This window comes from Schistocerca cancellata, chromosome 9, assembly GCF_023864275.1.
Source record: "Schistocerca cancellata isolate TAMUIC-IGC-003103 chromosome 9, iqSchCanc2.1, whole genome shotgun sequence".
NCBI lineage: Eukaryota > Metazoa > Arthropoda > Insecta > Orthoptera > Acrididae > Schistocerca > Schistocerca cancellata.
This window is the reverse complement of record NC_064634.1, coordinates 9,532,891-9,558,466: the sequence shown is the minus strand read 5'-3', so window position 1 is coordinate 9,558,466 and position 25,576 is coordinate 9,532,891. Positions and strand designations below refer to the sequence as shown.

The following is a 25,576-nucleotide window of genomic DNA, read 5'->3' as shown; positions in this document are numbered from 1 at the left end:
AAGATCACTTTCTCCCCAACGCTGGCTTCCCAGCGAAACTGTGCTTCCCTCCCTCATAACTGCAGGAGGCGAATCATGTTCTTGAAATCACAGAATATTCTCCCTCTCTACAGATTCTTCCGAACGCCGAACAACCATATTTTAGTCTTTTGTCGTCCAGCGCGGAAAGTTTGCGGGGGAATGCCTTTACCCATTAATTAGGGATTCATACAATGGTATCCTTCTCAGAGTAAAAATCCCCGGAAATAGCCCAGCCTTCGTGATTTTCGAGACAACGCTTCCTCGTTCCTCTCTGTGGCGTCCAAGATTTTCAGAGTTTCCGAAGTATTATCCGGTTATCCGTCGGCCCAACTACAACACCGGCCGGCCGCCGCTGTGTTGTGCTTCAGCACTCAGGTGCCCCGACCGTCGAGTCCTGGGTTACTTCCTGCATTACGCAGGACCAACACACCTGTGCGGGCTTTTCCCCCCAGGGCCTAAGTTACGGCTGCTGTTTCATTTCCACCGGCGTTCCAACCTCTACTAGTATAGGCAATCATTAGTTACGCCATTTTGATAATAAAGACACTGCATCTCCATTCGTGCAATAAGCGTTAACAACTATTTACAAGGTGTACGTGACAATGTCAGTATTCTTTAAGTATTCATATATACGATGTACAAACTATCAAAGGATACCTAATCCCGGTTGTAAATCATTGAAAAGTATGTAGATAGGAAATTATAGCCACCTTACAAAATAAGTTGGAGCTCTAATCACTTTCAAATCTCGCTCTGCACGGTACACACACAAACTGAGAAGAGAGCACTGCCGGCAGTCGCTGTTGTACGAGGTGCATCCAAGTTATAAGTTTTTTCTAATTAACTACTCACCCGAAATCGATGAAACTGCCGTTACTTCTCGACGTAATCGCCCTGCAGACGTACACATTTTTCACAACGCTGACGCCACGATTCCATGGCAGCGGCGAAGGCTTCTTTAGGAGTCTGTTTTGACCACTGGAAAATCGCTGAGGCAATAGCAGCACGGCTGGTGAATGTGCGGCCACGGAGAGTGTCTTTCATTGTTGGAAAAAGCCAAAAGTCACTAGGAGCCAGGTCAGGTGAGTAGGGAGCAAGAGGAATCACTTCAAAGTTGTTATCATGAAGAAAGTGTTGCGTAACGTTAGCTCGATGTGCGGGTGCGTTGTCTTGGTGAAACAGCACACGCGCAGCCCTTCCCGGACGTTTTTGTTGCAGTGCAGGAAGGAATTTGTTCTTCAAAACATTTTCGTAGGATCACCTGTTACCGTAGTGACCTTTGGAACGCAGTGGGTAAGGATTACGCCCTCGCTGTCCCAGAACATGGACACCATCATTTTTTCAGCACTGGCAGTTACCCGAAATTTTTTTGGTGGCGGTGAATCTGTGTGCTTGCATTGAGCTGACTGGCGCTTTGTTTCTGGATTGAAAAATGGCATCCACGTGTCATCCATTGTCACAACCGACGAAAAGAAAGTCCCATTCGTGCTGTCGTTGCGCGTCAACATTGCTCGGCAACATGCCACACGGGCAGCCGTGTGGTCGTCCGTCAGCATTCGTGGCACCCACCTGGATGACACTTTTCGCATTTTCAGGTCGTCATGCAGGATTGTGTGCACAGAACCCACAGAAATGCCAACTCTGGAGGCGATCTGTTCAACAGTCATTCGGCGATCCCCCAAAACAATTCTCTCCACTTTCTCGATCATGTCGTCAGACCGGCTTGTGCGAGCCCGAGGTTGTTTCGGTTCGTTGTCACATAATGTTCTGCCTTCATTAAACTGTCGCACCCACGAACGCACTTTCAACACATCCATAACTCCATCACCACATGTCTCCTTCAACTGTCGATGAATTTCGATTGGTTTCACACCACGGAAATTCAGAAAACGAATGATTGCACGCTGTTCAAGGGAGGAAAACGTCGCCATTTTAAGTATTTAAAACAGTTCTCATTCTCGCCGCTGGCGGTAAAATTCCATCTGCCGTACGGTGCTGCCATCTCTGGGACGTATTGACAATGAACGCGGCCTCATTTTAAAACAATGCGCATGTTTCTATCTCTTTCCAGTCCGGAGAAAAAAAAAATCGGAGGCCTTAGAACTTGAATGCACCTCGTAATTATGACGTCATGTACCATTTTCGTCCGACTACGGCAAAGACTGCGACAAAGTGGTACGTGCCGAATTCACAGGGACTATTGTGGAGCTTCACGGACGCACTGCACTCTCGACTTCGAAGAGTACGTCCTTCGTGACGTCACGTAGAAGAGAACCCGACGACGAGTAATCCAAACTGTAGCTCCGACAGAGCACACAGGCCAGGGCCCAGTGTCAGCGCCGAGTGCTTACCTTGAGGAGGGAGACTTTAAAGTGATCGCACCTTCAAACTTATCTTACACACAGACGGTACGTTTCCGAACATGGATTCCTCAACAGAACTTTACCTACTAGAGCCCCCACAACCCCTACAAGCCTGTGTTAGGGAATGTGAAAGACCACGTGTAATTATTGACTGCTGTGTGCTTTGTACGTATTAATTTTATTGTAGTCATCAGACGTACTACTAATTTAATTTGCTGCCAGTTGCATGGTATGTAGACCAAAAGCAAATAAAATTTTAAAAAGGTTTTGGCTGTACGTGGAGCGTGGCGTCGTTGTTAACATCAGAAGATGACCTATGCTCACCGTATCCAGTCACGTTACTGCACTGACTTCAGTGATTTTGCGTCCTCTTAGTCTTTATTTCATTGTTCGCTATATTTTCATGCGACAATGCGAAGGCTGCATGAAGACGTAATATTTTTCGTATGGAAGTTCTCGAGAAGGACACATGACGTTTAGCGAATAATTATTTAGGTTTCACAATACCCCGACGAAGAAAAAGCCTACATTCTGCACAAATAAGGAAATAGATAGACTTTGAGAAAAGCTTTTCTATGATAGCTGTATCGACAGTGAAACGCCGGCCGCTGTGGCCGAACGGTTCTAGGCCCTTCAATCCGGAACCGCGCTGCTGCTACGGTCGCAGGTTCCAATCCTGCCTCGGGCGTGGATGTATGTGATGTCCATAGAGCGATTTGAACCATTTGACAGTGAATCAGCCAGCGACACCGAGTAAGTAAAGTACATTCTTTCAACGTTATGTGGCAGTTAGTACCGTAACATAGCGTACAGAGTAATGTAGACTCCCTGCTGATCTAATTTATGCATTGCTCAGCTCCCTCCAGTACTGTGGGACCGAGCTGTGTGGCGCAGAAGTAAGACGCTGAACTCGCAATAGGGAGGATGGAAGTTCAGCCCTCCGTCGAGCTATCTAGACTTAGGTCCTCCAAGGTTTCTCTAAATCACTCAACGCAGATACTGAAATCAGAGGGTGTCGGTCACTTTTCATCCCCATTCTTAACCAGCCAGATCCGTTGCTAATGACCTCTTCATCAACAGACTGTTAATCCCTAATCGTCCTTCGTTTCTTCTTGTACCTAGGAAGTTATTCCTCGATGTCCTATCACATATCTTATCGCATACTGTTTGCTAAATTTTGTTGTTCTGTTTGTACTGACATAATATGATGAGCAAACAATTGTTGATATTTTTTGTGTTATTTCAGTTTTTAGGGTTCCGTCTTCTATCTGCAAAACAGAACCCTTTTAGGATCACTTTCTTGCCTGCCTCTCTGTCCCTCTGTCTGTCCGTCTGTCAAGAAACCCTTTTCTCTGGAATAGGTAGACGTATAAAGCACATATTAAGCTCTATGGTCCGTTCACGGCGTAAATATTCCAATCTTCTAAGTCAATTAACTCAAATTACATAATACAAAGTGTTCTGCCTCACGGCAGGTCTTGTCACGGGGGAAGCCTCGTCAGAGGTCCACTGCATGAGCGTCTAGGGAAGTGATTCCAGGGGTGGTTTCCTGTTGCCTTCCACTGATGATGATGAAATGATAATGAAAACAACACAACTCCCAGTTCCTGAGCGGAGAAAATCTCCCACCCAGATGGGAATTGAACCCGGGCCCACTGGCGTGACAGACCACCACGAATTACTCTTCAAAACCTATCGTTGATATAGAATCTTGAAATTTGACAAGAAACAAGGTTTCACAGTAAAACCAAAGAAAAAGCCCGAAAATGGTTCGTATGTAATTACGAGGTGTAAAGTAAGATCCCATCAAGCACGAAATGGAAACTACTGTGAAAATCCGATGGAACTTTGCACAGATGTGTCGGTCACTTCACGTCGCTCTTTCCAGTTCAGAGCGCAGACTGATCACGTATAGATGCCTAAAACAACAGTGTCTCCCGCCAAGTACGTGGATCTGCTCAGAGGTTTCGCCTGAAGCTATACAGCCCACATAACATAAATGTCATGCACTTCTTTCTTCAAGAGAATTTTCAGCCGCATTCTGCAGAGGCAACGAAGACGCTCCTGCAGCGTTTTCGATGGGAAGTGTTCGATCGCCCACAGTACAGCCCTTAATTGGCTCCCTCCGTTGTTCATCTCTGCTCACATGAGCCGCTGGCTACGAAGACAACATTTTGGAACAAACAATGATAGGCAGACCAGCGTTGATAATTGGTGGAAAGCACAAAAATGGTTCAAATGGCTCTGAGTACTATGGTACTTAACTTCTGAGGTCATCAGTCCCCTAGAACTTAGAACTACTTAAACCTAACCAACCTAAGGACATCACACACATCTATGCCCGAGGCAGGGTTCGAACCTGCGACCGTAGCGGTCGCGCAGTTACAGATTGTAGCGCCTAGAACCGCTCGGCCACCCCGGCCGGCGGAAAGCACAAGTGGCTGCTTTCTGTGACGAGAGTGCTGGAAAGTTTGTACTAAGGCACCAGAGAAGCCTTAGTTGGAGCGGCGACTATTTAGAGAGGTAGGCGGAAGGTGTGGCTAACTATTGTGAATAAAAAGCTTTTGATTTTCACTGTGGTTTTCAATTCGCGACCGATCCGACCTTACTTTCCGAACACCCCTCGAATATCAGAAGAAAGAAAACTATTTTTTTATTTGTTGTCAGACTGTCACTCTGTTCGTTCGTCTGTTAAGACTCTTCCTTCCCAGGAACGGGTAACCGCATCAAGTCGAAATTTATGTCACATACTGAGGTCTATAGTACTTTGGAGGTTTAAAAATGTTAAGGCTGTAAGTCAATACAGTCAGGCGATTCTGCCATTTATGTCGCATATTTTGATACTCGCAAAACCACTCATTAAAACTTATACGGTGCTTCCCCTTGACGCATAATCATGAAATTTGGCTACAAGAAATGTTTCACACAACAGAATAACTGTTGTTGTTGTTGTGGTCTTCAGTCCTGAGACTGGTTTGATGCACCACTACAAGCTACTCTATCCGGTGCAAGCCTCTTTATCTCCCAGTACCTACTGCAGCCTACATCCTTCTGAATCTGCTTAGTGTATTCATCTTTTGGTCTCCCTCTACGATTTTTACCCCCCACGCTGCCCTCCAGTACCACATTGGTGATCCCTTGATGCCTCAGAACATGTCCTACCAACCGATTCCTACTTCTAGTCAAGTTGTGCCACAAGCTCCTCTTCTCCCCAATCCTATTCAACACCTCCTCATTAGTCATGTGATCTACCCATGAAATCTTCAGCATTCTTCTGTAGCACCACATTTCGAAAGCTTCTATTCTATTCTTGTCCAAACTATTTATCGTCCATGTTTCACTTCCATACATAGCTACACTCCATACAAATACTTTCAGAGATGACTTCGTGACACTTAAATCAATACTCGATGTAACAAATTTCTCTTCTTCAGAAACGCTTTCCGTGCCATTGCCAGTCTACATTTTATATCCTCTCTACTTCGACCATCATCAGTTATTATGCTCCCCAAATAGCAAAACTCCTTTATTACTTTAAGTGTCTCATTTCCTAATCTAATTCCCTCAGCATCACCCGATTTAATTCGACTACATTCCATTATCCTCGTTTTGCTTTTGTTGATGTTCATCTTACACCCTCCTGTCCATTCCGTTCAACGGCTCTTCCAAGTCCTTTGCTGTCTGACAGAATTACAACGTCATCGGTGAACTTCAAAGTTTTTTTTCCTCCTCCATAGATTTTAATACCTACTCTTTATTTTTCTTTTGTTTCCTTTACTACTTGCTCAATATACAGATTGAATAACATCGGCGAGAGGCTACAACCCTATCTCACTCCCTTCCCAACCATTGCTTCCCTTTCATGCCCCTCGACTCTTATAACTGCCATCTCCTTTCTGTACAAATTCTAAATAGCTTTTCGCTCCCTGTATTTTACCCCTGCCACCTTCAGAATTTGAAAGAGAGTATTCCAGTCAACATTGTGAAAAGCTTTCTCTAAGTCTCCAAATGCTAGAAACGTAGGTTTGCCTTTCCCTAATCTTTCTTCTAAGATACGTCGTAGGGTCAGTATTGCCTCACGTGTTCCAACATTTCTACGGAATCCAAACTGATCTTCCCCGAGGTCGGCGTCTACCTGTTTGTCCATTCGTCTGTAAAGAATTCGTGTTAGTATTTTGCAGCTGTGACTTATTAAACTGATAGTTCGGTAATTTTCACATCTGTCAACATCTGCTTTCTTTGGGATTGGAACTATTATATTCTTCTTGAAGTCTGAGGGTATTTCGCCTGACTCATACATCTTGCTCACCAGATGGTAGAGTATCGTCAGGACTGGCTCTCCCAAGGCTGTTAGTAGTTCTAATGGAATGATAAAGCAAAAAAAAAAAAAAATAGAAAATTTTGAATTTGTAAAGACATCACACGAAAAAATACTTCGTTTGTCATTTTCTATCCCATTTCAAACTTGAAATTTAAACACTCTCGAAAGTCTTGGAATCCCTGGGACCCATATCCTGCCACTATCAATGTCGATAACAGGCAAAAATCGTGCAGATCCTCGGATCCCGGCGTGGATGAATTGTCTGTTTCTTTACGATTAAGTTTTATGGAACGCTCACCGCGCTAGTGCTACTCACACCTGACCAATATTTTCCTATTCTGTTAGTTGCCAACAGTACGTAGAATTTACATGGAACTTACGATAACAACGTCTAGTATGAGTTTTGAATTGGCCATAAACAGAATCAAAGGCCACTGCTAACTCCTTAATGCTGAGACTACATTCAGCCTTTTTGTGAGACAGAAGTTGTCTCGTAATATCACTTTCATCGTTCAGTACCGCACTGTATTTCGTGGTGATGGCTCATCTGGTGTTGTAACACCATAGCTTAAACACTACATACCTTTTGTTGATTCATTTAGCTTTCTATTTTGTTCAACATCCCATCGTTGAACTTCTGTAATTAGTGTACAATTAATTCGATACTGTAATGAAGTATAATCTCTGTAATGATATGTTTGTATTTGTTACATAATCTCTTTGGTTATCTTTGAGGATGAATAATTTCGTTTAAATAATTTTTTATAGAAATGTCAATATGTGCAAAGGTTCTGTTTCATTTAAAATGTTTGTTTGCTGTTATGTAAACTACTGACCTTCACTTAGGGTTCTTAGTTATTTTGTATGTAAAAGTTGTTGTGGTTCCCCTCGGGAACGGAACTTAGTAGCCAGCGCAAATTGTGGTTGGCCTAGGAAGAAAAGGTGGAACCAAGAGTCAGTCGGGGACGAGCTACCAGACTGTGAACTGCCCATGTAAAAGTTGTATATTGTGCTGGTTGCGAGAGAGGCTTTTCCTGACGCTTTCCAATGCCTCGGATGGATGGATAGATAAAGAGCTGGAACTATTCTGAATTTGGTATCTACAGGGTGTTTTAAAAATGACCGGTATATTTGAAACGGCAATAAAAACTAATCGAGCAGCGATAGAAATACACCGTTTGTTGCAATATGCTTGGGACAACAGTACATTTTCAGGCAGACAAACTTTCGAAATTACAGTAGTTACAATTTTCAACAACAGATGGCGCTGCGGTCTGGAAAACTCTATAGTACGATATTTTCCACATATCCACCATGCGTAGCAATAATATGGCGTAGTCTCTGAATGAAATTACCCGAAACCTTTGACAACGTGTCTGGCGGAATGGCTTCACATGCAGATGAGACGTACTGCTTCAGCTGTTCAATTGTTTCTGGATTCTGGCGGTACACCTGGTCTTTCACGTGTCCCCACAGAAAGAAGTCACAGGGGTTCATGTCTGGCGAATAGGGAGGCCAATCCACGCCGCCTCCTGTATGTTTCGGATAGCCCAAAGCAATCACACGATCATCGAAATATTCATTCAGGAAATTAAAGACGTCGGCCGTGCGATGTGGCCGGGCACCATCTTGCATAAACCACGAGGTGTTCGCAGTGTCGTCTAAGGCAGTTTGTACCGCCACAAATTCACGAATAATGTCCAGATAGCGTGATGCAGTAATCGTTTCGGATCTGAAAAATGGGCCAATGATTCCTTTGGTAGAAATGGCGGCCCAGACCAGTACTTTTTGAGGATGCAGGGACGATGGGACTGCAACATGGGGCTTTTCGGTTCCCCATATGCGCCAGTTCTGTTTATTGACGAAGCCGTCCAGGTAAAAATAAGCTTCGTCAGTAAACCAAATGCTGCCCACATGCATATCGCCGTCATCAATCCTGTGCACTATATCGTTAGCGAATGTCTCTCGTGCAGCAATGGTAGCGGCGCTGAGGGGTTGCCGCGTTTGAATTTTGTACGGATAGAGGTGTAAACTCTGGCGCACGAGACGATACGTGGATGTTGGCGTCATTTGGACTGCAGCTGTAACACGACGAACGGAAACCCGAGGCCGCTGTCGGATCACCTGCTGCACTAGCTGCGCATTGCCCTCTGTGGTTGCCGTACGCGGTCGCCCTACCTTTCCAGCATGTTCATCCGTCATGTTCCCAGTCCGTTGAAATTTTTCAAACAGATCCTTTATTGTATCGCTTTTCGGTCCTTTGGTTACATTAAACCTCCGTTGAAAACTTCGTCTTGTTGCAACAACACTGTGTTCTAGGCGGTGGAATTCCAACACCAGAAAAATCCTCTGTTCTAAGGAATAAACCATGTTGTCTACAGCACACTTGCACGTTGTGAACAGCACACGCTTACAGCAGAAAGACGACGTACAGAATGGCGCACCCACAGACTGCGTTGTCTTCTATATCTTTCACATCACTTGCAGCGCCATCTGTTGTTGAAAATTGTAACTACTGTAATTTCGAAAGTTTGTCCGCCTGAAAATGTACTGTTGTCCCAAGCATATTGCAACAAACGGTGTATTTCTATCGCTGATCGTTTAGTTTTTATTGCCGTTTCAAATATACCGGTCATTTTTGAAACACCCTGTATCATCGCCACCAAGAAATGACAGAGTCCAGCAATTCTACCTGCAAATCCAACTACCAACATCCAATCGCTACCACATTGCGCAGTCACTATAATGGAACACTATAGTAATGTACAGTGAAGGATCAGCTTATTGGATGTAGTAGTGTGCTCAAATAGAAGGTAATTTATAACTAAATTTATGTACCTACCTCGATTTTTTTCCTTATCATAACACCTCTCAGGTTCTTTTCCGTTTGAACTAAAGCGATTACCTAGTGTCCTTATTGAAAGAACATTAAAGCGTAGTGTTTTAACTAATTAATGCCTCTTGAACATAGTAAAAAGAAAGTTAAAGTTAATGTGGCAAGAGAGTGAACCAAAGAAAATGATGCTTGCCGAAAATAAATTTTCTATTGAAACTGCTTATTAATATGTTGCCGCCAACTTCAAAATTAAAAGTTCTTAAAACTGAGGCTTATAAAGTTTTGCTCACTAAATGATCACATTGCCGCCTGTTGTAAATCGCAAAAGGTGAGTCAGTATCTTACAAATAGGTCAATTTTGTGTCTCACTGTAGTAAAAGTTGAAAACTGCAATTGTGGAAAGTTATATACTCATGCTTGCTAAGCACTTGTTTCTCTTGTGTATTGAAAGTGCATATTAACAGTGTAATAGGATCCATAGTTTATCCTTTATGCTCTTGATAAATGACAATTAATAGAAAGACCACTACCTATGAAAACAGTAACTTCTTTTATTCAAAAGACAGTGAGAAGTAACCTGTTAGTGAATTCGACTTAACTTTCATTCTAAATAGAAAAGTATTTAGCTGAGAGAGACTTAACCTGTGACCAGTTCATAATTTTGCAGTGAACTACATTTACAATTTTATGTCACCTAGGAAAATGTTTGAAAAGTATTACTGAACCTATGTCCAATTTATGATCCTAGAGTGAATATTACTCTGCTTGTTGCCAGCATCATATTTAAAGTACCAGGGAAGCAGGTTGCTAGCCTTACTTGCCCCGAGTCCCATTGGGTTTTACCCCTAACGGCTGAGGGACTAACCGGTGGATTTGGTAGTCTTTGCCGTATGAGCACAAAGGTGACCACGACTCAGAATATGTCCGAGATGCCCAGCCTTATTCCAAAGTAACTGGTATCCCGACTGTCGGGACCACTTACTTGGCCACTCATACGTTGTCCGTGGTTCATGAACTAGGACATGACTACAGGAACCCACACCATGCAGTCTTGCATATGCAGATGACTTAGTTGTGATGGCAGATTCGATTGAAAGTTTGCAAAGTAATATTTCAGAGCTAGATCAGAAATGTAAGGACTATGGTATGAAGATTAGCATCTCCAAAACGAAAGTAATGTCAGTGGGAAAGAAATATAAACGGATTGAGTGCCAAATAGGAGGAACAAAGTTAGAACAGGTGGACGGTTTCAAATACTTAGGATGCATATTCTCACAGGATGGCAACATAGTGAAAGAACTGGAAGCGAGGTGTAGCAAAGCTAATGCAGTGAGCGCTCAGCTACGTTCTACTCTCTTCTGCAAGAAGGAAGTCAGTACCAAGACTAAGTTATCTGTGCACCGTTCAATCTTTCGACCAACTTTGTCGTATGGGAGCTAAAGCTGGGTGGATTCAGGTTACCTTATCAACAAGGTTGAGGTTACGGATATGAAAGTAGCTAGGATGATTGCAGGTACTAGTAGATGGGAACAATGGCAGGAGGGTGTCCACAATGAGGAAATCAAAGAAAAACTGGGAATGAACTCTATAGATGTAGCAGTCAGGGCGAACAGGATTAGATGGTGGGGTCATGTTACACGCATGGGAGAAGCAAGGTTACCCAAGAGACTCATGGATTCAGCAGTAGAGGGTAGGAGGAGTCGGGGCAGACCGAGGAGAAGGTACCTGGATTCGGTTAAGAATGATTTTGAAGTAATAGGTTTAACATCAGAAGAGGCACCAATGTTAGCACTGAATAGGGGATCATGGAGGAACTGTATAAGGGGGGCTATGCTCCAGACTGAACGCTGAAAGGCATAATCAGTCTTAAATGATGATGATGATGATGATGATGAGTGAATATTAATAGTAATGTTGTAAAGACCATTCAGTCTGACTAATCCCTGAAGACAGTAGTGTGTATCGTTATCTGTTATATTTGTGCAAATAGTTTGTTCTGCTGTAGCTGTCAACTCCGAACTTAACGTTAACATATGCAGGTGTCAGAGTTCATTGCACTCGCGTGTGGCAAAATATAGGTTGTGTTGGTCCGTTAAAGTTACTCATAACTACTTTCTTAAACAAGGATGTCAATCATTCTCATGCCTAATTGCGCTGGCGACCGTTCAACCGTTCGTTTTTTTTTACTCTTGGAACAGTGTAGATAAATAAGTTATTTTTTGTTACTGTTTGAATATTTAAGTAATTCTGACTTTCATTTCCGACAAGCCACCTCCGTTAGGCACAACACGGTCAACATAACAAAATTCCTCTCAGAGGGTAACACTGCTCTGCTTCTTCATACTATAATTACTTGAATAAGAATAATTTCACTATACGAACTGCCTTCAGCTTTGATGTTATGACATAGTAGTAGGAGACGGAAGTGTTATACGTGGCTTTTCCGTGACAGGACTGTTTGTTCTGCTGGGGCATAGTACGTAATAAACCAAATTTATTATTTTATTGCACACGGTACGTAAATCCGTTAAGCAGTGTTATCGTGTGACCACACGTGGGGAGCCTCAGCGTCTACGACCTCAGTGAGCGGTCGTAGGCGCTACCTGCATAGCCCTGCCGCCCTCTGCCAGCTCGCCACTGCGGACTCACCGTGCCTGCCGCCCTCCTTGAGCGAGAAGTGGCCCTGTGCTGCCGTGGGCGGCGCCGCCCTCGCCGCCAGCCGCTGCTGCGCCGCCCCCAGCTGCAGCTGGTTCAGCACCTCCACGCCGCTGCAACACAACAAGCGCCGCCATCAGTGGACAGGGTGGCGACGGAGCACACAAAGACGACACACACACACACAACTGTCTTTTCAGGTCTCTTGCTTCTTAGTATTTGTAGATACTACTTATTGACAAACTGCCTATTGGCCTCTGTCTCGTGTTCTTCGGCCGACGTTCATCTAATGATTTTTCTGACTTATCGCCAGCATGAGTGGCTGGCATTCTCAAAGCTTCACCCTCCATTGCCGGTGGTGAACTGGAGCCGAGCTCGCGGCCGCAGACTGTATGTACCTGGCGCGCCAACGTCCGAGGGCTTCTCCGCGGTCATTTCCGGTGCGGTTCTCCTCTTGCTACCTGCGACGGTCGTTCGCTGCAGTACGGGAAGCCAGGATCCGTTGACCTTAAGGCTCTCCTCTTTCTTGTTCAAACTGTTCGCGTGTTTCTGTATTTCTACAGCTTCTCTGAACAAGCGCGTGTGATAGTGCTTCTCTACAGCCAGAACTTCCGTCTCGGCGAATTTTATTACGTGGTCGGTCTCATTCAGTGCGTGCTCTGCCACGGCCGATTTCTCCACCTGCCCCAACCTGCAATGTCGCTTATGCTCTTTGATCCTGGTGTTAATTGATCGTCCAGTCATTCCGACATAAACTTTCCCGCATGTGCATGGTATACGGTATATTCCCGACATTGCAAGTGGGTCTCCTTTCTCCTTCGCTGATCTAAGACACTCTTTGATCTTCCTTGTCGGTTTCAAAATCGTCTTTACGCCATGTTTGCGCAATATACGGCCGATTCTGTCCGTCTCTCTGGGAATGTATGGCAGAAAGGCCGTCCCCGATATTTCTTTTTCTGGTTCCTTACTTCGCCGAGTATACCGTATACCATGCGCATGCCGAAAAGTTTATGTCGGAATGACGTTCGACTCTCAGGCTTAACCATCAGCAGAAAAGAGCAAAACAGAAGCGGTAGCTTACAGTCTCAATCGCATTCGAAGCAATTACACAAGATTCAAGGCAGTGCTTTATAAATTGTGACTTACAGACAGCCCAAGTTGTGACTACGGAGAATCTGAGCACACTCTCGACCATATCATTAAAAGTGTGTCGTATAAGAAAATATGCTGATGATCTGACGACTTTCCAGAAGTCACACGTCGTTCTAAGAAGTGGGTACCAGATCTATCAACAAATAGTTCTGTATTCTACATATTTAATTCTATATGTTTTATGTGATACTTATTATGTCCTTCATGTTGCCCAATCCTGATCATCACGTACAAAATTCCCAATGAATACTCCCCAATATCCTCAGATAATTTCCTCTCTTCACGGACTAGTAACGGCGCGCGTAACTCGATGTCAGAGAGATCTACGGTACTGTAATAATGGATTCCATTTACTTGCCCAAGTTTCAAAAGCTGCTACATGTACAACAGTTGTTCAAAGTGTGAATGTAGGTATGGCATCGTCGCACAGAGTTGAGTTGTACCCGTTGTAACATCCTCGGTGTCGTTTGAACATTGTGGCAGGCAGAGGGTGGAGCTACAGACACTCCCCGAAAATTTACTCTCGCTGCCTAGGAAATGCCTTCACTCCAGAAGACCGACACAGGCAGTTGGAGTCCAAATGCTCTCCACTGGGTTCAACCGCGACGCTGAATAGTGAGATACGAGTGGCAAGGAACGGAAACCCGGAACCACGAACATACTGATAACCCAACCGATTAAGTTCCAGATTTGCATCATCCCAGGCAGACGTAGATAGTGCTTAATAGATTTTTCCCTGAAGAAAGTATGTCCAAATACAACACGCAAAGCCGGCCGCGGTGGTCTAGCGGTTCTAGGCGCGCAGTCCGGAACCGCGCGACTGCTACGGTCGCAGGTTCGAATCCTGCCTCGGGCATGGATGTGTGTGATGTCCTTAGCTTAGTTAGGTTTAAGTAGTTCTAAGTTCTAGGGGACTGATGACCACAGACGTTAAGTCCCATATTGCTCAGAGCCATTTGAACCATTTTTGAACAACACGCAAAAGTGGGCTTTTGCACTGACAGTACGTGTGGCTGTGGTGATACTGATACAATGAACCACTTTGTAAATGACTGCCCTAACTGACGTTTCCCTGGTAGCGGAGTCTGCACGAAGCATCCGGAGAGACGCTCCTCTGGACTGAGTCTTCGGATATCCGTGTCTAGTCTGACCCGCTGAATGTTTATGCAGTGTAAGTAGTAATTACACATGTGTCTTTTGTTGTTAAATACGTACAAAAATTTTGTTGCTCTAACTGATGCAGCCGACAGTAGTTTAATAATAAAGTTAAGGTGAGGAGAAGCTACACTACCATAGGAAACGCAGAATATCGCCTCGGAATGAAATCGAGTCTTGCGTATTGCTGAATGGTCCCTACTTACGTATTACTCTCCGCAACCTTGGCCTGCCATTGTAATCGCACTCGTGCGTTCCCTAGGGAATCGGTCTCTACGTAATTTAAGTGGTGCATCTTGCAGTATGAGCGGCAAGTGTTGGGATGTCGGCTTGCGGCGCGAGACTTGTACCTGCGCAGCCTCCATCTTGTGGGCGGAGCTACAGCCACTCACCTGGCTGTGGGGGAGTAAAGGAGGCCGGTGACCAGCCCCCCCCCCCCCCCCCCCACTGGCAAGGACCCCGCGAGCCACCGTGTTTGCTGGAAATGCTCCGTTCTTACAGACACAGCCATTTCAGGTTATTTTAGGTGGAAGGATCTAATTTGTGGCCTGGTTTTTCTTCAGCCAAATCCCGGTGATGCGTGATACCAACGCCACTATTAAACTTCAGATGGTGTCCATCATCGTGACGCTTTTGTCAAAAAAAACTCTCAGAGAAATGTTCGGTTCTTAGTTTTAATTTTTTCTACCTTCTGAATCATTCCAATCTCGTGAGGATTGTAGACTGATGAGAAATACTCGAAAATACATCGTGCAAGTCTTTTGTAAGCTACTTCTTTCGTGGGTGAATTTCTTTCCTGTACGGTTCTTCTCATTAATCCTACACACTGACATATTCCCTCCCTACAAATGGTTTTGTTTGCTCGTTCAATTTTAGGCAGCCCTGGACGAAAATTATTAGATATTCTGCGCTTGTTGCTGTTTCTGGTAATTAACTGCCAATCATAAATCGAATAGTAGTGGGTCTTTCCGCCGACTTAAGCTAAATATGTTACATAAGCACTACTGGCCATTAGAATTGCTACACCAACAAGAAATGCAGGTGATAAACGGGTATTCATTGGACAAATATATTATACAAGAACTGACATGTGATTACATTTTCACGCAATTTGGGTGCATAGATCCTGAGAAATCAGTACCCAGAACAACCACCTCGGGCAGTAATAACGGCCTTGATACGCCTGGGCATTGAGTCAAACAGAGCTCGGATGGCGTGTACAGGTACAGCTGCCCATGCAGCTTCAACACGATACCACAGTTCATCAAGAGTAGTGACTGGCGAATTGTGACGAGCCAGTTGCTCGGCGACCATTGACCAGACGTTTTCAATTGGTGAGAGATCTGGGTAATGTGCTGGCCAAGGCAGCAGTCGAACATTTTCTGTATCCAGAAAGGCCCGTACAGGACCTGCAACATGCGGTCGTGCATTATCCTGCTGAAATGTAGGGTTTCGCAGAGATCGAATGAATGGTAGAGACACAGGTCGTAACACATCTGAAATGTACCGTCCACTGTTCAAAGTGCCGTCATTGAGAACAAGAGGTGAACGTGACGTGTAACCAATAGCACCCCATACCATCACGCCGGGTGATATACCAGTATGGCGATGATGAATACACGCTTCCAATGTGCGTCCACCGCGATGGTCGCCAAACACGGATGCGACCATCATGATGCTGTAAACAGAAGCTGGATTCATCCGAAAAAATGACGTTTTGCCATTCGTGCATCCAGGTTGGTCGTTGAGTACACCATCGAAGGCACTCCTGTCTGTGATGCAGCTTCAAGGGTAACCGCAGCCATGGTCTCCGAGCTGATAGTCCGTGTTGCTTCAAACGTCGTCGAACTGTTCGTGCAGACGGTTGTTGTCTTGCAAACGTCCCCATCTGTTGACTCAGGGATCGAGACGTGGTTGCACGATCCGTTACAGCCGTGCGGATAAGATGCCTGTCATCTCGACTGCTAGTGATCCAGCACGGCGTTCCGTATTACCCTCCTGAACCCACCCATTCCATATTCTGCTAACAGTCATTGGACCTCGACCAACGCGAGCAGCAATGTCACGATACGACAAACCGCAATCGCGATAGGCTACAATCCGACCTTTATCAAAGTGGGAAACGTGATGGTACGCATTTCTCCACTTTATACGAGTCATGACAACAACGTTTCAGCAGGCAACGCGGTCATCTGCTGTTTGTGTATGAGAAATCGGTTGGAAGCTTTCCTCACGTCAGCACGTTGTAGGTGTCGCCACCGGCGCCAACCTTGTGTGAATGCTCTGAAAAGCTAATCGTTTGCATATGACAGCGTCTTCTTCCTGTCGGTTAAATTTCGCGTCTGTAGCACGTCATCATCGTGGTGTAGCAATTGTAATAGCCAGTAGTGTATTTCATTTGAAAGTCAACCGTCAGCCCCGTATCAGTTATGAATTTTCTGTACGCCTGCTCGCATTTTCTTGCAGTTATCTCCCGTTGCACACCGTCATCCAAAAAACTGCGTCATGGAGCTCGCGGAGTTTCGGCCGGGTAATTGATATACGTCGTCACCAGCAACGATCCTCCAACACTCCGCTGTAGTTCACAAATCTTTAATATATTGCAGTGTGTCAGCAACTGTGAAATGTACAGCAAATAAACAATTTTTTCAGCCTTCGGTTCCAAGGTAATTTTACTCGTATACCTAGGTTTCGATTCCAGTAATGGAATCTTCTTCTGAACAGTTTTCGAGCCGCTTATGTGTGATCCTTATTTCTGGCCGGCGTAGCTCCGTCTACGTTCGCCTTAAAGGTTTTAATTTTGACTGACATAATCTGATGATTATGCGTCTTTATTGTTTTAATTTTTAATCTGTGACATGGCCAGTGTTTGGCTCACAAAATAATTTAATTTTTTGTTCTGAAGAAGATTCCATTACTGGAATCGAAACCTAGGTAAACGAGTAAAATTACCTTGCAACTGAAGGCTCAAACAATTGTTTATTTGCCGCTGTAGTTCGCCCAAAGCTGTTTTTGCAGTTGCCGACTTCGCCCGGTTCAGAACTACGTCTTGCGTTTTACGTGCGAAGAAGTGTTGAATACGGACGTTAACCCGGCCCGACGTTCTCTAAGATCGTATTACGTTCACAAGATCGCAACGTAGAAATGCATGGAACGCCTTCCGCAAGCCAGAGTCACGGCAACCATATGGGCAGAGTTGCCTGTGGTCTTCTTCATCTCATGGACGAATACGGCAAACTTAAATTCATCAGATCGCCATTTGTCGAATCCCTATCATAACATGTAAATCAGTAGACATAAGACATTTTCTGCAGGTCTACTACCAACTGTCACCGTATCTGCATTATGTGCATCTGTCTGTTGATCCTTCTTCAAAGCGTAAATGAGGGCTCTTTCTTCCAGTTGCCTGCAACGTTTTATTGCTGAACCGGCCTACAAGAGCAGTCCCTTAACACAGTGTACAGAGAGTAGCAGAAAGCGTATTTGAAATTTCAGTGTTTGTGCGATGACCGAGGTACCGTGAAAGGTCTCTGTTGGATTCCTTTCATGTTAATTTCTTAAATCTGTTGTCATTTACGGCATAAATTCCACTTCTAAATTTACTGTGGCGTTTCTGACTATCTGGGAGGAGACTGAGCAGTGGAACGTGTTTCTTTTACACATAAACAAGAACGATCTGTCACACTACTACACTTTAAAACACAGTTTATATGTAATTTATGTCACACAGTCTCATACGGAACCTACATCCACTTTCTTTTATATACTGTATATGATAAGATACTGTCAACCCCCTTCCCTTCTGTGTGAGAGGATGAATGAGCAAATGTATTTCTAGTTGCATGCCTCAGGGTAGCAGACAAGCCTGTCTGCTAGAGAACAGTAGGACCAACGTCGGAACAGGTAGCTACGCTTTCTAAAGCATAGAGGTTTCTATCCTTAGTATGGTCCTGTCCGTCCCTTGTCATGTTGGTATATGAAGCTGTCCCTCTGGCCACTTCCGTTTGTATTTGTGAGCCACCCCCAAGGAGGGACCAGATGAGGCTGTCCGTGGCGAGCGTCTGAAGTGGTAAGATCTCCGGCTAAGCGCGTGTCTGCTAAGTCCGTAGGACAATGGATTTCTTAAGTTCAGCCTAACTGAAAATTTAAATCACCTTTATTTCAGGTTTAGCTCTAAAATATCTAATGTTATCTTAAATTGCAGCGCAGTGTAATTCTCGTGTGACCTTCAGAATATATTCCGGTAGTTGCTTTGTCACTACTTTGTGAGTAAAGTGGAACCACGTGTTGATCAGTAACTCTAACTAAGTTCATCAATCTTAAATGCGAATGTGCGTGAGATTATAACGTCTCGTCTTGACAATAATTTTCAATATAGCAACTTTTCTTTATGTTCAACCCACGTGGGGTGTACTTTGTGAAACCAGTACCACGTGCTTATACAATTGTTTGACCCATCAGGTTAATAGTAAGACGATAGTAACCAGTTCGAGGTTTTTCTTTTGTAAATTGCTTTTCGATCTTATTTATTTTAATTATCAAAATTATTGTGGAATTACACACTTTGTGTAAACCAAGTTGACCACGTGAAGCATGTGATGTAATCATCAAAGTAGTCCTCAGCTATTCTTTTTGGGAAGATTTCACAGAGAGTTAGTATGAATTTAGTATACCAGTGTGTGGTAATTACATCACGGAAGGGATTGTGCTACGAACGTAACTTCTTTGGGTGAAAATTGAATCGGTTGGTAGTGGTTAATTTCCTCTTGCATATGTTTCAACGTTGTTCATGTGTTATTTTATGAATGCAGTGTTGTATGCAGTCTCCCAATCTTGGCTCCATATTTCATGTGTTCCGTAAGATTACAAACTCACATTTTCCACAATCCTGAATAAGGCACCAGCTTAGTTATGAATTAAATTTAATATGCTGAAATTTCAATGATCAATGTTAAAATAAATTTCCAAATATAAACTGATTTATCTTTTTATTTAAATTCTCTTTATATATATATATACAACCGTATTACGACGTTCTACAATGCAACAATTTCGGAAGACTCAATTCAGTATTTCGGCCCTCTCTGTGTCATCGTCCGTGTCGCTACCAGTAGAGTCAACGAGTACGATCAACAAACAAGCCTTGCCCAACATCCGAACTCCTGATGATCATTCGACAGATCGGTTCAAATGGCTCTGAGCACTCTGGGACTTAACTTCTGAGGTCATCAGTCCCCTGGAACTTAGAACTACTTAAACCTAACTAACCTGAGGACATCACACACATCCATGCCCGAGGCAGGATTCGAACCTGCGACCGTAGCGGTCGCGAGGTTCCAGACTGTAGCGCCTAGAACCGCTCGGTCACTCCGGCCGGCGACAGATCGGAAGGGAAGATTTTGCTGTTTAATTCAATGAACGCTTCAAGCCTCTGTCTCATCATGTTCATTTCCGCTTCGTTAAATTTTGTCTTGCCAACAGAGCTTTTACTGCGTTAATTCTGCTGTGAAACTCCCATTGCTTTCGCTCAGGTTTCTACGTAAAATCCTCAGCAGAGAATTACAGCTATTCTCCTTGAATTGTTTGCTTATTTCCATATCTAAATCAACGCGATCTGCAACTACGGGAATGGTTTTGTTACCTTATACTGTAGAACCATCCGGTACTCTAAACGGACCGTTCTCATTTAGACAACAGCTAACATGATCAAAGGGATAGAATAGAAGCGATACTGTGACGACATTGAAGTAAATCTGCGCTATGTTTATGTTATTACAACAAAGGTGCATGTTAAAAGTTAGTAATACACTGACGGAAAAAATAGCAATACCAAGATGGAGTTGTGCCACATAAATGAAAGTTGGTAGGCGTGTTTCTACGTTTGAAAGATGATGTCCATTCAAATTTCGCATCAGTCGCATAAGAGGTACAGAGAGAATGCCGATCAGGTTTGCTTTAAGTACACGATGTAACGGTATTGAGAGTTACTTAACTTTGAGACTGAAAGTGGTGAGTTGATGTTAGTCAAGAACACGAGTAGCTTCAAGTGACAGAGACGCCTGTACCAGCACCCCAGTGAGTTTGAACGAGATCGTACGACAGAGCTACGAGAAGCTCGGTGTTCCTTCTGCGACACTGCAGATAAACGTGCCAGGGAAGTAGCCACTGTACGTGATTGCTGGCAGCGGTGTTCGCGAGAATATTCGGTCGTAAGAACACCTGGACTCGACGGCCATGTGTCACCAATGAGAGGGAAGATCATCGTGTTCGGCGTATGCCATGATGCGTCGTACTGTATCTGCAGCAGTCTGAGCAGCAGTGACACAGCGAACTGTTACACATCGGCTCCGCCGGCCTGTGCGGCCGAGCGGTTCTAGGCGCTTCAGTCTGGAACCGCGCGACCGCTGCGGTCGCAGGTTCGAATCCTGCCTCCGGCATGGATGTGTGTGATGTCCTTAGGTTAGTTAGGTTTAAGTAGTTCTAAGTTCTAGGGGCCTGATGACCTCAGATGTTAAGCCCCTTAGTGCTCAGAGCCATTTGAAACATTTTTGAAGCAGCTTAAAGCACTTAATAAGGGTAAGTCTTCCGGTCCAGAGAGTATAACAAAAAGATCCCTTTGAGAGTATACTGACACAATAGCCGCATACTCAGCAATAATACACTCCTGGAAATGGAAAAAAGAACACATTGACACCGGTGTGTCAGACCCACCATACTTGCTCCGGACACTGCGAGAGGGCTGTACAAGCAATGATCACACGCACGGCACAGCGGACACACCAGGAACCGCGGTGTTGGCCGTCGAATGGCGCTAGCTGCGCAGCATTTGTGCACCGCCGCCGTCAGTGTCAGCCAGTTTGCCGTGGCATACGGAGCTCCATCGCAGTCTTTAACACTGGTAGCATGCCGCGACAGCGTGGACGTGAACCGTATGTGCAGTTGACGGACTTTGAGCGAGGGCGTATAGTGGGCATGCGGGAGGCCGGGTGGACGTACCACCGAATTGCTCAGCACGTGGGGCGTGAGGTCTCCACAGTACATCGATGTTGTCGCCAGTGGTCGGCGGAAGGTGCACGTGCCCGTCGACCTGGTACCGGACCGCAGCGACGCACGGATGCACGCCAAGACCGTAGGATCCTACGCAGTGCCGTAGGGGACCGCACCGCCACTTCCCAGCAAATTAGGGACACTGTTGCTCCTGGGGTATCGGCGAGGACCATTCGCAACCGTCTCCATGAAGCTGGGCTACGGTCCCGCACACCGTTAGGCCGTCTTCCGCTCACGCCCCAACATCGTGCAGCCCGCCTCCAGTGGTGTCGCGACAGGCGTGAATGGAGGGACGAATGGAGACGTGTCGTCTTCAGCGATGTGAGTCGCTTCTGCCTTGGTGCCAATGATGGTCGTATGCGTGTTTTGCGCCGTGCAGGTGAGCGCCACAATCAGGACTGCATACGACCGAGGCACACAGGGCCAACACCCGGCATCATGGTGTGGGGAGCGATCTCCTACACTGGCCGTACACCACTGGTGATCGTCGAGGGGACACTGAATAGTGCACGGTACATCCAAACCGTCATCGAACCCATCGTTCTACCATTCCTAGACCGGCAAGGGAACTTGCTGTTCCAACAGGACAATGCACGTCCGCATGTATCCCGTGCCACCCAACGTGCTCTAGAAGGTGTAAGTAAACTACCCTGGCCAGCAAGATCTCCGGATCTGTCCCCCATTGAGCATGTTTGGGACTGGATGAAGCGTCGTCTCACGCGGTCTGCACGTCCAGCACGAACGCTGGTCCAACTGAGGCGCCAGGTGGACATGGCATGGCAAGCCGTTCCACAGGACTACATCCAGCATCTCTACGATCGTCTCCATGGGAGAATAGCAGCCTGCATTGCTGCGAAAGGTGGATATACACCACACTAGTGCCGACATTGTGCATGCTCTGTTGCCTGTGTCTATGTGCCTGTGGTTCTGTCAGTGTGATCATGTGATGTATCTGACCCCAGGAATGTGTCAATAAAGTTTCCCCTTCCTGGGACAATGAATTCACGGTGTTCTTATTTCAATTTCCAGGAGTGTATATACAGTCTGTCGCACGATCCGTACCAAAAAAACTTTAAAGTTGCACGCGTCATACCAGTACTCAAGATAGGAAATAAGAGTAATCCACTGACTTACAGGCCCATATTGCTAACCTCGATCTACGGTAGTATTTTGGAATATATACTGTGTTCGAACGTTATGAATTACCCCGAGTAACAATGACACACAGTCAACACGGCATCAGAAAATATTGTTCTTGAGAAACAGAACTGGTTCTTTAGTTTCACGAAGTAATGATTGTTATCGACAGACGATCTCAAATTGATTCCATGCTTCTAGATTTCCAAAAAGCTTTCGATTCCGTTCCTAACAAGCGGCTTCTATGGAGTACCTTGCAGCTGTGCGACTGTGTTCGTCATTCGCTGTCAGAAACGTAACAGTTCATAGTAATCGGTGGAAAAATCATCGAGTAAGACAGAAGTGATAGCCGTCGTTCCCCATGGAAGTGTTTTAAGCCCTTTGCTGCTCCTGATATACATAAACGATTTAGGATGTAATCTGAGCAGTCCTCTAAGATTGTTTTTACATGAAGCTATCATTTATCGTCTAGCAAAGTCATCAGAAGATCAAAACCAATTGTAAAATGACTCAGACAGGATATCGGAATGGTGCGAAAATTGACTGCGAAGAAAGAGGAGTGAGAGATGATCCACACGAGTTCAAAAAGAAGTCCGTTAAATTTCGATTAAACGGTAAATCACATTAATTTAAAGGCTGTCTATTAGACTTAACACCTAGGAATAACAATTACGAGCAACTTACGTAGGAACGATCACATAGATAGTTTTGTGTGGAAGGAAAACCAAAGAGCACGTTTTACTAGCAGAATAAGTAGAAGATGCAACATGTCTACTAAGGAGATTGCCTACACTAAGTCTTTTAGTACTCTGCTAGAGCACTGCTGTCCTGTAAGGGACCCTAATCATATAGCATCGACAGAGGACATGGAAAAAAGTTCAAAGAAGGGCATATCGTTTTGTATTATCGGGAAACAGGGGAGAGAGTCTCATGTATGTGATAAGCAAGTTGGGATGGCAGTCATTAAGACAAAAGCGTTTCTTGTTGCGACGAGTTGTTGTCATGAAATTTCAGTGACCGGCTTTCTGCTCCGAATTTGAAAATATTTTACTGTCGCCAACCTACATAGGGAGAAATGACCATCATAACAAAATAAATCTGAGCTTGTACAGTAAGACTGAAGTGTTCATTTATTCCACGGGCTGTTAGAGAATGGAACGGGTGGAGAAATAGTCTGAAGATGGTTCGGAGAACCCACTGCCGGGTTCTTCAGCGTGAATTGCAGAGTTTTCACGTACATGTAGGTGTACACGTCAAGCGTCGCTCAGCATTGACTAAAGTGTAGTGTAACTTATGACGAGCTGCCCCATCACTGTACCGTAATGTTTTTGTATCCCTACACGCTGCCATTGTGCTAGCTGGAATAGTGGCAGCACTTTGGAACTCGCAAGAGATTCCTTCCGCAGATTTCATGTGATTTTTTTACAGTCATCTCTCCACAATCCTGGACAGTGGCTCTTCATCAGTAGGGCATACATGAGATCTGAATGGTCTTGGTTTCGCTGGAGTTGTTTATTCGCGTTTTCACGTAAGTCACGTCACAAACAGTCGATCTGGTCAGTATTAGAAGGGTTTAAATGCCCCTCGCAGTTTTGTTATTCACATGAAATCCAGTGATTAGTCCCCGTTAGAAGTCACCGAGCTCTCGTGACCGATCTAATCCTCTGTTGCAGCTTCGCTGCTGACAATAGTACTTCGTACCACCTTTTATACTCACAGGTCCGCCTCTGACGAGATCTAATGGTCGATTCTGCATTACATTGGGGGGGGGGGGGGGGAGGGGCGGCGGATAATTTTGATCAGTAGTGTGTGCTTCCGTGTGGTATCACAAGGAGCACTAAATAACGCGGTTCTGCCTTTCTTATACATCCTTTCTCTGGGTATGACGCATGCTGCCAGACAGCAGCGACACCGCTACGCTACGAGACACGTGTACGCCCGCTGTGGCACCGACTCACGGCCCATCTCTGGAATGCTCGACCTGTCTGCCAGACAACACACCACCCCGTCACGCGACTCCTGCCCGGTTCAGACCAGGTCCTCTCGCTCTGGCGGCGTGCCTTTGAAATGCGTCACCAAACACCCAGCTGGCTGCTCCGTCTGTTGTCACACCGGCAACTACCACTGCAGGGGAGTTCGGGCTTCAGAACTCTCCTACTCCCTCCCCCCCCCCCCTGCACTTTCTCTTGTGTGTGTGTGTGTGTGTATGTGTGTGTGTGTGTCCCTGTCTGTTTGTTTCTAGAACCACCTCATATAAAACACACATGACCACACTTAGACTTTAATCTGTTGTATATATAATGACGAAAAAAAATCGCAACATTAAAAAATTGTTAATGTAGAGTAGTGAAGTTGCGGGTATACATTTGTCTAGCAATAGAGGGTGATTCAAAAAGAATACCACAACTTTAAAAATGTGTATTTAATGAAAGAAACATAATATAACCTTCTGTTATACATCATTACAAAGAGTATTTAAAAAGATTTTTTTTTCACTCAAAAACAAGTTCAGAGATGTTCAGTATGGCCCCCTCCAGACACTCGAGCAATATCAACCCGATACTCCAACTCGTTCCACACTCTCTGTAGCATATCAGGCGTAACAGTTTGGATAGCTGCTGTTATTTCTCGTTTCAAATCATCAATGGTGTCTGGGAGAGGTGGCCGAAACACCATATCCTTAACATACCCCCATAAGAAAAAATCCCAGGGGGTAAGATCAGGGATTCTTGGAGGCCAGTGATGAAGTGCTCTGTTACGGGCTGCCTGGCGGCCGATTCATCGCCTCGGGTAGTTGACGTTCAGGTAGTTACGGATAGATAAGTGCCAATGTGGTGGCGCTCCATCCTGCTGAAATATGAATTGTCGTGCTTCTTGTTCGAGCTGAGG

The 25,576-nt window shown here is 45.0% G+C and overlaps 1 protein-coding gene across 1 annotated transcript in view; it reads right to left on the bottom strand.

Annotated features, from left to right (window-relative positions):
* Positions 1–12,140: 12,140 nt before the first annotated feature.
* LOC126100691 (T-box transcription factor TBX1-like) overlaps positions 12,141–25,576 on the bottom strand; it is a 196,820-nt gene continuing 183,384 nt past the window's right edge. Inside the window, exon 7 of the mRNA XM_049911307.1 lies at positions 12,141–12,309. Within this exon, the coding sequence (XP_049767264.1) occupies positions 12,141–12,309 (169 nt within the window). The remainder of the gene's footprint in view (positions 12,310–25,576) is intronic.